Source organism: Eurosta solidaginis, chromosome 4 (assembly GCF_040869045.1).
Source record: "Eurosta solidaginis isolate ZX-2024a chromosome 4, ASM4086904v1, whole genome shotgun sequence".
In the NCBI taxonomy this organism is placed as follows: domain Eukaryota; kingdom Metazoa; phylum Arthropoda; class Insecta; order Diptera; family Tephritidae; genus Eurosta; species Eurosta solidaginis.
The window spans coordinates 247,542,548-247,555,616 of NC_090322.1; the positions used below are offsets into that span (position 1 = coordinate 247,542,548).

The 13,069-nt window shown below is 29.9% G+C and overlaps 1 protein-coding gene across 9 annotated transcripts in view; it reads left to right on the forward strand.

The window, feature by feature from the left end:
- Positions 1-2,432: 2,432 nt before the first annotated feature.
- LOC137251239 (integral membrane protein DGCR2/IDD-like) overlaps positions 2,433-13,069 on the forward strand; it is a 54,612-nt gene continuing 43,975 nt past the window's right edge. Inside the window, exons 1-3 of one of the 9 annotated variants that reach the window (XM_067785505.1) lie at positions 2,433-3,108; positions 3,262-3,386; positions 8,558-10,026. In XM_067785505.1, the coding sequence (XP_067641606.1) occupies positions 9,966-10,026 (61 nt within the window). In that variant the 5' untranslated portion in view covers positions 2,433-3,108; positions 3,262-3,386; positions 8,558-9,965. The remainder of the gene's footprint in view (positions 3,109-3,261; positions 3,387-8,557; positions 10,027-13,069) is intronic. The other 8 variants (XM_067785507.1, XM_067785509.1, XM_067785506.1 and 5 more) reach the window with 8 other exon arrangements.

Below are 13,069 nucleotides of genomic sequence, written 5' to 3' on the forward strand. Positions count from 1 at the left end.
CGCTAAATAAATGTGAAGTAAATAGACTAGTCTAGCTCGTTTTCGATCCTCCGAAATTACGTTTCAAAAAAAGAAACGAAAATTTGTAGCGAAATTAATATAAAAAATCTAATTGTTGAGGCGAAGATTGATTTAGGTCAATTCTTTGCCAAGCTTATAAAAGAAGCCGCCAATTTGGGAATTAGAAAAATACAGTTGTCCTTAGGAGACAAATTGTTTAAAGATAATTATGACCGGGTAGACACATTTAAAGAAATTGGTACCAAAGTTCTCAAAAATCTAATTATAGCAATAACTCCCGAAGTTATGCACGTGACAAATAGTGAAAAAATTAAAGAAGTCCTTCACAAATTTCATGACGATTCTGTTTTTGGTCGCCACCCAGGAATAAATCGCATGACAAATAAAATAAAACAAAATTACTATTGGAAAGGAATGAAAAACGGCATCAGAAAATATATCAAAAAATGCACTCATTGCAATAAAAATAAAATAATAAAAAACTTGAAAGAACCTTTGATTATAACCGGAACGCCAACAAAAGCGTTCGACACAGTACAAATAGATACGCCCTCTTCCCAGGTCGGAAAATGAAAATAAATATGCAGTTACTATAGTATGTGACGTAACTAAGTATTTAGTTGCAATACCAATAACCAGCAAACACGCAAAAACAATAGCCAAAGCGATATTCGAAAATTGTATCCTAGTTTATGGTTGCATGAAGACAATTATAATAGATATGGGAAGCGAATATAAAAATAGCTTATTTGAAGAATTATGCAAACTTCTAAAAATAAAGCATAAAACGTCAACACCTTACCACCATCAAACTTTAGGCACAGTTGAACGTAGTCATAGAACATTCAATGAATACGTACGTTCCTGCATATCCATGGACAAAAATGATTGGGATGAATATCTTAAATATTTTGCGTATTGTTACAATACTACCCCATCTACGGTTCATAATTATTGTCCATACGAATTAGTATTTGCTAAAAAACCCCAGACTTACGAATTTTTAAGATAAAACACAGTAAGCCCATTATACAATTATGAGGCTTACGACAAAGAAATTAAGTATAGGTTACAAATGGCGCAAGATAGAGCATACAAATTAGTAAAACAGGCTAAAGAAAAACAAAAGATTAGTTATGATAAAAATATTCACTATAAGGAAATAAATATAGGAGATGTAGTGTTAGTAAAAAATGAATCCGGACATAAGTTAGATAATAGATATAAAGGGCCCTTTAGAGTAGAAAAGAGTGACAGAAACAATAATTTTACTCTAATTCCATATAAAGTAGAAAATATCGATAGTAAAAATAATGACACTTTAATCCCACTAGAATAGAAAATGAGGATAAGCAAAAATTTCCCAGTAACATAGAGAATAGCAATATTATAAATAATAAGAAAATAATAATTCAAAAAAATGGACTTAAATTAATAGAATAAGTAAATTTTCAACCTACAAACATAAAATACAAAATATAGAATTAATTAATATTAGAATGCTCATACATTCTCCAAATGCATAAGCATTCTAAAAAAAAAACGGGAGATGTAGTGTAAACAGCCAACAATTGAAGGCCAAATATTTAAATCAGCTACCCTGTAACAAAAATAGTCTAGATGTTCATGAACACATAAAAAAGCATTTCCAATTCTTGCTGACATAGCAATTCACACGATTTAATACAGGTGTGTGTACAACACAAAAAAGATACCAATTTTTAAGGGTGAAGGGTGCGCGACTACGAAATCATAGCCTATGTAAGTGAATGACTTCACGTGCCAATTTCAGACGAACTATACATAAAAACCACTTCAAAATTGCTTTTATCATATGTTCTAATGAGATACTAAAATCCTATTCGAATTTTTACGTGAAGCTTTTTTAAGCTTGTAACAGGTGGGATAAGTTGGCAATCATTTATATAATTTTTTTGTTGTCAGTGGTGTCTTTATAGACGGAATGGCCCATTTAAAATAATGTCATATTTTAACTATAATTTTTGACATCACCAGTTACATATTATCATCAATTTTTATAAAAAGTCAAAATTTACTAATTCGCACTCTCCAAAGAGTATAAAAACTCTGAACTTGTTCCTTTCGTTTTGAATAGTTTTATAAAAATGTATATGTATTTATTAAATTTGATTCACTAAACCCTACTTCCTACATTGGGTGCACCAATGGATGCATCCGCCCACCCCAAAACGCTTATTCAAACTGCTTAGCTTTGGTCTGATTGCAACCCGCACACGACATGTTGCGTACAACGAAATGTTTTTTGCACTTTTCTTTTGTTCGATTATGCTTCGGAACTTTTGTGCTCACTATTAATATCGGTTGTGCTGTAATATAACGGTATCTCAATGTAACGAGCTCAACAATAGCAACATAAACGGTCAGTTTCTTTCTAAGCTTCGTCCCAATTAGACGTAATCGTAAGGACTTGATACATCAACTAAATATCAAAGGCGCGCGTTACAATAACAAATACAAAAACAACAAAGAAGAAAAACATTTTAAAGCAATAAAAATCCTTTAAAAACTCATAAAAAAATAAAAGTGGAAACTACTAATTTTGATTGTGCATGTGTTTGTGTGTGTGCTGCTATGGATAAATTTTACCTTTCTTAAAATTTTCGCAGATTCTCAAGCAAATCTTGAGTTATGCGTTTGCTGTTGGAAACATCCATTAGTTTGTTTGTATGTGTAGGTAGCGCGTATATGTAAGTGTGCGCTTCTTCGAAACGTTACATGTTACTCAATGCAATCGTTGTTGTTGTTAAGGTTTTTATTGCCTATGGAACGCACCTTTTTTTGAACATTACAGCGTAATTTCGTGCACGTAGCAAGTATTTTGGTGAAAGCAAAAAAATTTAACGCAACTCAAACCATTCTCACTGTAAATAAATATGTCAGAACAATAAATAGCAACAACTATATACAATAAAAAAAAAATAACCATAAAGGTAGTTTTAATGCGGGTTGCGACAAGTCAAACAAAAATCAGGGTCACACACTTGTGAAAAAATAATTGAGCGTAGCAAGGAGGTCCTTAAAGCGGAGTGTTGCAAGTGCTTGTGTGTATGTATTAGTGTATATTTACAAATACATTTATGTTTATGTATGTTAATATGTTCTGCTACAATTTGTTTGGTGCTAGCGAAAGTAGACTAATACTATCGTAAAAACAAAATATTTATACACTATTAAATATATTTTTGTAAATTACTACAGTGGCATAGGAAAAAAAATCAATTAAATATTTATAATATATCGCAAGTGACACGCATTGTTGTTGTTGCAACCACTGCAGCTGTACGCAACGTTGATTTAAGTAACAAAAACAGGGAGCGTAACCGGTAAAAGTTTCATTATAAAAATTGTTTTTTACATTTTTTTAATTTTTTTATTATTTTTGGAAATAACAGTTATTTTTTAAGTATTTTTATCGACCACAAAATAATTACTTTTCGAGTTTTTTAATTCGCTCCGAAAATAATGGTTGTTTTTTGTGTTTTTTATTTTGCTTAGAAAATAAGAATTATTTTTTTGAGTTTTTTGTCTCACTTGCATAATAAAAGTTATTATTTGAGTTTTAATTGTGCTTAAAAAATAACAGTCATTTTTGCATTTTTTATTGCACTCCAAAAATAAGCGTTGTTTTTGAGATTTTATTTGGCTCGGAAAATGACGGCAACTTTTTGAGTTTTTTTTATTTCGCTCCGGAATCGACAGTTTTTTTTTTTTTTGGATTTTTTCATTTCGTTAAGGGAATGACAGTCACTCTTGGAGTTTTTTCATTTCGCTAAGGGAATGACATTAATTCTTGCATTTTTTATTTCATTCCCAAATTTTCTCGAGTTCTTTATTTTACCTATTTTGCCAGGTTTTTTTTCAGTTTTTTATTTGGCTTGAAAAATAACAGTTAATTTTCGAATAACGGTAACTTTTTGAGTTTTTTATTTCGCTCCGGAAATGACAGTTTTTTTGGATTTTTTCATTTCGTTAAGGGAATGACAGTCACTTTTGGAGTTTTCTCATTTCGCTAAGGGAATGACATTTATTCTTGCATTTTTTATTTCATTCCCAAAATAAAAGTTATGTGTTGAGTTTTTTATTTCGTCCCGAAAATAACAAACTTTTTCGATTTTTTACTTTACTGGCAAAATAAACGTTTTTTGTCAGTTATTTATTTGGCTTGATAAATAACAGTTAATTTTTGAGTTTTTTATTTCACTCCCACAATAAAAGATATTGTTAAAGTTTTTTATTTCCTTTGGAAAATAACTGTTATTTTTGGAAATTTTTATTTTAATCGCAAAATAAATGTTTTTTTTTCAGTTTTTATTTGGCTCGGAAAAGAACAGTTACTTTTCGAGTTTTTTGGAAATTATATTTTAAGTTTCTTATTTCGGTCGGTAAATTACAGTTATTTTTTGAGTTTCTCCCTTTGCTCGGATAATGACAGTTAATTTTCGAGTTTCTTCCTTTTGCTCGGATAATGACAGTTATTTTTTGATTATTTTATTTTATTCGCAAATTAAAAGTTTTTTTTTCGTTTTTTATTTTGCTCGTGAATCGACAATTACGTTTCGATTTTTTTATTTCGCTCAGGAAATGACATATTTATTCAGTTTTTATTTCACTCCCAAAATAAAAATATTTCTATAAGTTTTTTATATTGTTCCGAAAATAAATATTAGTTTGGAGTTTTTTATATCGTTCTAAAATAAAATTTCCTTAAAAAAAATTGGAAAATTACTGCTATTTGCCGAGCGAAATCAAAAACCTCACATTTTTTCAGCAAAATAAAAAAATTTTAAGTAATAATTATTTTAGATTTTAATGGCTAACTAAAAAAAATTTAATCAATCCATTTCACGATAGTCTGTCTAATAAGGAACGTATCGATGAATTTCCTATATAGGTGGCATTACCCCTTCAACTTGAATTTTTTAGTTAAAGTTTTAAATTCTAACGGTTAATTGCAAACCGTGAACAAAAAAACAAAAACTATCATCACTCCCATGTGATTGACAGTAATAGTAAAATTTTGTGACAGCGCAATCAATGTAATGCAACGACGACAGGCTGGAAAAAGTGAAGGACTTTCAATTACCATTAATCAAGTGAGCAGCTGTGGCTGCCAAATTTTGAAACAGTAGAAAGTAAAATATTAACTGCAAACGTAATATATCGATTTGCAGTTCAGTAAGCACGCTATATAAATGTCTTGTCTGAAAATCAATTGAAAGTTTATGCTTTACTACTGGGCGTTGTTGTTTACAGTGAAAACGCATTATAAAAGCGCACTCATTGTCGCACAGTGGTCAATTTGTCTTTGTTGGCGGTACTAAAATTAATAATTCTAAAGTGGAATTATATAAAAATTTGAAGATATTTTTTAAAAAACATTTTAATAATTCTAAAATTTTTTTTTCGAATTTCAAAATAAGCCCTTGAACTTGAAATGTTTTTTTCGAAGTTCGAAAAAAACCTGAGCGTTAATTTAATGAATGCAAATAAATCTTTTTTTTGAAAATCTAAAAATTAATAAAGCAATTGAAGATAAATCGTTTTTTCGAAAATCGAAGAAAAATTTAATAGTTAGTGAAATGATTTCGGAGCTCGAACAAAATCTAAAAGTTGGTAACGTCAATAAATAACATGTTAATTCGTAAAAAACCCATAAATAATAAGATGTTAAGAGATAAATTTTACTTTTAAATTCTTGAAGATAATAAAATTAATGCCGATATAATCAAAAACTTTATTAGAACAACGAAATAATTAAAGAAAAAAATCTTCTTGAAAATTTGAAAAAATATAAGAATAAAGAAAATAAATAACATTTTATTAATTCAAAATTTTAGTTCTTTCAAAATTGCGAAACAATCTTGAATATGAAACGTAATTTTTTCGAAGTTGGAAAAAAAATTAACCCCATTTAATTGATTGCAGATAAAACCTTTTTTTCGAAAAGTTTAGAACTAACAAATAAATTGAAAATATGTCACTTTTTCAAAATTCGAAGAAAAATTTAACGACCATTAAAACGATTTTGGAATTCGAAAAAAAATTAAGAGCATGTAACGCAATTGCAGATAAATCTTCTGATTTTATCTGAAAAAACCTTAGAAAGGCTTACACAAAAATTGTTTGAAGATTAAATGCATTCCAAATTCGAAAAATTCTGAGAGCTAATAAAATGATTGGAGATAGCTTCGAAAACAATTTTCGGAGTTAATATAATGATTGCAGATAAATAGGTTTTTTTGGAAATCCAAAAAAATCTGGGAATTACAAAAACAACTGACATATTATTCTAAAATTTTTAATTCAAACTTCAAAAAAACCCTTTAATATAAACTTTTTTTTTTCGAAGTTCGAAAACACCTGTGTGTTATTTTAATGATTGCCAATAAATTGAATTTGCTTGCATATAAAATTTTTGATTTGATATTAATCTTTTTTTCTAAATTCGAAAGAAAATTTAAGTTCAAAAAAATCTGAAGGTTTATTTAATGATTAAAAAAAATTATAGTTTTTGTTTTAAAAATATAAGAATTAATAAAAAACTTAAATAAAAATCGTTTTTTCGAAATTCGAAGGAAATTTTCAGAATCGGTAAAATGATTTCGGAATCCGAAAAAATCTAAGAGCTAGTGACGTGATTGCAGATGTATCGCGTTATTTTTATTCCAAAAAAAAAAAAAATAACTAACAGTAAAATGTTTAGAAATTCGTCGTAAAAATTCTTAGATTTAATAAAATTATTGTAGCTAACTTCGAAAAAATGTTAATAATTAACGAGAATATTAAAGCTGAATAGGTTTTTGTGGAAACTCGAACTTAGAATTACCAAAATAATTGAGGATCAGGTGGTTATTTCTTCGAAATTCTAAAAAATTTAAGAACTAATAAAACATACTAAGCGTTTTTTTTAAAGAATTCGAAAAACTTAAAATATTAATAAAATTATTAAGATGAATCGGTTTTTTTTGGTTTTCGAATAAAATCTAAGAATGAACCAAATAATATAAATCGGGTTTGTAGCGATTCGATCAAATTCAAAGAAATAGTGAAATAACTGAAATTATATATATTGTTTCTTTTTTTTTTTGAGTTTCGGGAAACTCGAAGAATTTTTAAAGTTATTTAGGGTGAGTCGGGGTTTTTTAGTTCGAAAAACCCTAAGAATAAAAACGATAACTAAAGGTACATAAACCGCTTTTTTCGAAAATCGAAAAAATTAAGAATAAATGAGGTTTTCTATCACTTCATTAAATCCAAGTAAAAGTGCGTTTTTTTCGCAATTCGAAGAAATCTTTAATTTAGTTATTGATTGAATATAAACAGATTTTTTTGAAGCTCGGAAATACTTCGGAAATTATAAAATGAATGATTATAAATTAAAAAATATATTTTTTGTTTTTTTTTTTTTTAATTAAAAAAAATTCTAAGCAATAATAACTCTATTTGAGGTAACTTCGTTTCGTCGGTATTTTCGAAAATAGTTTTTAGTTGAAGTAAAAAAATAGAAAATTGATGAAATGTCGGATTTTTTTTATCCTCTACACCATTTCAGTGTCATCGGAAAAATGTGAATGACTTTTCTAGAATTTCTGCTTATAACCAAACAAAATACACGAATTTTTTAAAACATCGGCATTTTTCTTTAATAAGTTCATAAAAAATTAGCCGACTTAGGTCTTTCCATTGGCTTCGATACGTTTTCTGAAAAAATTAAACCAATAAGAAGCAAGTTGTTGTAATAAAAACCCACCAATTACACGCAAATATATTTGTACCACGACGGGTACCAGTGCGTACACGTAACATTTTTTATTTGACATAGAAGAGAGTTAAATACATACAAACATATAAGTTAAGCGTAAATAAGCATCTTAAATAATCAATTGAAAATTCACTTTTTTATTTTAAAATATAAGTTCGAGGGGGAGGGGCTGCAAATATTAAGGACTCGCATGGCAGAACCATACAAGGTGGCAGCATGGTGACATACCTACAATCATAAATAAAATGTTTCATGTACTTTGTTTTTGTAAATCGATGGACTAATGCCAAAATCGTACGGCGCCGGAAGTTGATTTATCAATCATATTAAAAAAGTACAAATCAGCTCTCGCCGTGCTGCCAACTTGTATAGTTCTGCCATGAGAACTCGAAATCAGGGGGTGATTTTTAAATAACGATTTATAAAGACTATTGGATGTTAAAACTGGCTAAGGGCAATCTTTTGAATTTTTCTTAAGTTTATGTTTGCCTGTTTTTGTTTTTGTTTTACTATAATTATCTTTACAAAATCTATGTTTAAAAATTGGTATGCCTCCTTCAGTTTTTCTATAGTTATATCACAAATAACCGTGACTAGAATGACCTTGATTAAATCACAAGGCAAAAACTGAAAGTCATTTGTTACCATTCACACACTGCATTGCAACCACAAATTGTACGGATATAATAAAAAAAACTTTCTCCAAATCTATCTTTTTTATACACTTCAAAGGTTATACAGCAAAGGCCTGCGAATGAGTAGTGGCACCACTAAATTTGAACAACAATCAAAATACAAATAACACAACAACGCTTTTTAAAACTAAAAACAACAACAGCAACAAAACTTAAAAAAAAACTATATTAAAAAGTAGACAAAAAGCCCAGAACTAAAACTAGCAACTCGACAAAATAAAAAAATGCATAATAAAAAAAAATTCAAAACATCTTAACGAGCAGTGAATAGTTTGAATGCCAATAAAAAGTAAGCAAAAAACACTAAATGATAAGTAGTAACGAATAAACAACAATCTCTGTAAATTGACTGTCGTCTTCAATGAGCGCATTGTTGTTACTTATGAATTATATGGAAGAAAATTGATAGAAATTGTATAATTCAATGTGTGTAAATATATAATAAAGTGGGTGGTGGAAATATCTAAAGGCAACGTAATCACAAATACAGCAGCAATAACAAAAACGAATGTAATAACAACAGCATCCTGTAGAAACTACGCCCAGTGGTCACACCTCAATACAATTCCGAGAAATCACTTCAGTGCTTAATGCGATCAACGAAATTTCACAAACAAATGTGCATATTATGTGTGCATGTGTGTGTGATTTAATGAGATTAACTGTATTCAAATTGTCATTTATATAGTCATATAAAATATATATTTATGTCTCAACAACATATGTCCAGAATGTATATATATAATGTATATAAAACTTCTTAAGCGTGCCAGTAAGACATCAAAGTTATGTAGAAGAAAATGCATACAAAATTAGAAATAAAAAATTTAACAAGAAATAAAATATAGCAAAAAAATATATATTACACTGCAGTATAAAAAAAGTAATAAAATAAAGAATAGGGAATAAACAAATAAAAAAAAGTATAGCAAAATATTGTTTTAATTTTATGCCACATCACTGTGATATAATTAAGATGCGTGAAGAATAAAGAAATAAACAAAAATTAAACAAAAAACTATAAAAAAAAAAACAAAACAGCTTTTAGTACCTTTTAAAACATTAAAAACCTATAAAATAATTATTCTACTATTAAAAAAAATAAATAAATAAAAGAAATTTCAAGTCAACCTAACAACAAACCATCTCAAGTTTCAGCGTAATTTATTCATGATTATATCTCACAAACCACTCACACACACATAAGCATACTTTGTTCAAACTTCAAGTGAGACACCTCCATTTAGGATTGGCAACAAACAGAGCCTACATTTATGCAAACATAGAGAAGTCATTTGCATATTGAACGCCTTCAATGAAGTAGCTTGACGTCCACAACCCAACAAACTAAAATCGAACGTAAAAAGCTAGCATAAAAACCACTTCACTTCACAAAGCGATAATCAAAACTTGTTGCTGGAAATATAAAAATATATTGCTGAAAAATGGAGTCCTTACAAAGGACCTTATTCACCTGGCTCTTCACTTTATGCCTTACATTAAGCGGTAATTATATGTCTTATTTTTTTTTCCTGTTACTTATCACTACTGAACTAATTAATGGTTGTCTATATCTAATTAAGTATGTAAGTATACACTATGCAACAGAAGTAGGGTTATTGGTTGGTGAGCGAAATTATTCCAGCTCATAATGACAAAGTAGAACTCATTTTGTCAAAAACTTTAACTCTTTTCACATTTTAAGACTTCGTGACGTTTGATGTTTGTAATTGGTAGAACAAAAGGGTTAATTTAGTTAGGTAGGGAAATATATTTTAGAGTGTTATGTAGAGTAAAATTTTATAAGGAATAATTTTACGAGCATTTTAGAATATTTCACGTTTCGCCAAAAAAAAATGCATCAGAAGGGAATTCAGACCTCAAATCTAGAGAAGGGGGGCAATCGCTAAGCAATGCAAGACTACTTTATTTCAAGTGTACTGCAGTGGTATAACTATGTAAAACTGCAAGGCAAGTGAAGGTCTGAAAATAAGTAAACAGAAAAGATGGGTTTGTTTAAGAAAACTTATTGCTTCTGCCCGAAAACTAGGAGTGAGACCCTTTCAAGTTCAAGTGATGGTTATACATTCAATTCTCTCTATAAGGTGACAATAAGAAGCGTAAATGTGGAAACGGGACTTATTTTAGGAGTCAATTAAACAAATCCGTAAAAGTGCGGTACAGGGAAAAGGCGCCACCTTTGTCCATTCGAAAACAAATTTACGGACCTCGCACAAATTTTGAAGGAGATGGGGAATCGTATAATCTTGCACCATTTTGGGACGACTTCAGAAACACTTAAAGATTATTTTATTTTAAGGAGCATTTGGAAACAATTTCGGTGCAATTTTGGAGCAAATCCATATCACTTCTGGATTATTTTCGAAATAATTTCGAGACTATTCCAGGAGCAATTTGGAAATGTTCGGATCACTATTTTGAGTATAAAATAAATAAATTAATAAAATAAATGTAAGGAGCGATAACCTCCGAAGAGATTTAAGGCCGAGCTTCTCTTCCAATTTGCGTCGTGCTCCTTTTTAATTTTTCCTACAAATTGGCGGGACGGGACCTACTTGTTTTATGCCGACTCCGAACGGCATCTGCGAGGCAGATGAGTTTTCACTGAGAGCTTTTAATGGAAGAAATACACTCGGAGTGCTTGCCAAACACTGCGTAGGGGCGACCCCGCTTAGAAAAATTTTCTTCTAATTGAAAAACCTTGTTTCTAAAATTTTGATGTTGCTTTGCCCAGGACGTGAACCCAGGATCTTCGGTGTGATACGCGGAGCACGCTACCATCACACCACGGGGGCCGCCTATGGCGGAGACTATTTTAGGTGTAGGCAGGGCTAGGTTAAACAAATAGTTGGACCTTTTTGAAGATACCTCGATAACAAATTGGTAACACTTCGATTAAAAATCGATAAGTTCTCGGTTACTTTTTGATAAGAACTCGATATTATTTCGATAGCAAATCGATAATACGCCGTAACAAACTGATATCATTTCGATAACTTTTTAATAACATATCGACATCTTTTTGATCGCAAATCGAAAAATTTTGTATAGACAATTGGTAATAAATCGATATCACTTCGATAATATTTCAATGATAACTTTTATATTGTTTTTGGACAACAACCCGATAAATCGTCGATAAAAAGTCGGTCACTTCTTGAAAACGTCCATATTGATAATCTGTTCCTTTAATTTTCTTCTTCATTTCACTTCAATTTTTTTCTTTACCTCAACTTGCTTTGGCTTGCCATGCTTTAATTTCCTATCTGATTTCGCTGATATCAACAACATAGTGACTACACTACACTTCCATATAGCATATCACTACCAAAGTCCACGCCTACACTTATACTTGTCTTTCTCTTACGTTCTAGATTCCACCAAAATACTCTCAGCACGATTGATACAACTTCGATTGCTGAGTGAAATATCACCCTATCTCGTCTGCCGTTTCGAAAACGACCTATCTTAGAAAACTTTTGAAGAACGCCGCATTTCAGAACTTGTTCGAAAAACGCTCTACCTGAGAAAAATGTGCATCTGAGCGTAAATTCAATACGTTTTTACGTAAGATGGAGCGTTTAGAGGGAGATTCTAAGATAGCGTATCGTTCAAACGTGTTCTGATATAGGGCGGTTTCGAAGAAAGAGGATTATGGTGATTTTGCAGTCAGTAGGGGTTTGTAGGAAGAATGAACTATCGTCAACGTTCACAAAAAAGGTGTTGTTCTTCTTTTACCTACACATTAATTATGTTTAGTTTAAAATAACAAAAGAAAACTTTTATGAATTATAGTTTACATATTTTTTTTAGATTTTATCACAAAGGTCCTAGCAGAAAAGACTTTTCGAAACTGCGTACCTCGCAGATTCTGGTATGGCATATTAAAATACACCCTCCGTAAAAATTTTAATTTGAGTAAGCCAATAACAACAGAGATATGGCACTTTCAAAAAGCCATATTTGCATATAATGAATATAAAATAAAATTTTTTTTTCCTTCTCTTTTAAAATAAATTTTTTTTTTATTAGAGCCTTTGTGAATTAAGCAATCGGTATTGTAAAAAAAAAAATACCCAAACTGCATGAGCTGATTTCCATAAGATATTTTCAATAAAACTTCGTCATTACTTTAACTTTGCCTTCAAGAAATGTTACATTTGTGAGCATTTACACTGAAAGAAATGGTGATAGTAAAATCAACAAATCGGTTCTGTTGTCCTTGACTTAACGGAGATTCGGTGAAATTTATCGAATTACGGTTAATTCGACCGAGTTCTTTGTCAAACGAACAAATTAGTTTAGTCATTTCAACAGAAGAGAAATTGTCGCTCTTAAATTAAAAAATTCTGTAAAATTTACAGATTCCTGGTCAATCTAACTGATTTTTCTGTTAACACAACTGAACTCACTGGTCATTTCAACAGCGATCAACAGTAAATACATGAGCAAATTTCAAAGAGAATTTTACGCTCACTTCGCTCTCTACTTTGTACTTATGACGATGGTGCCACTTGTTTAAAAAAAT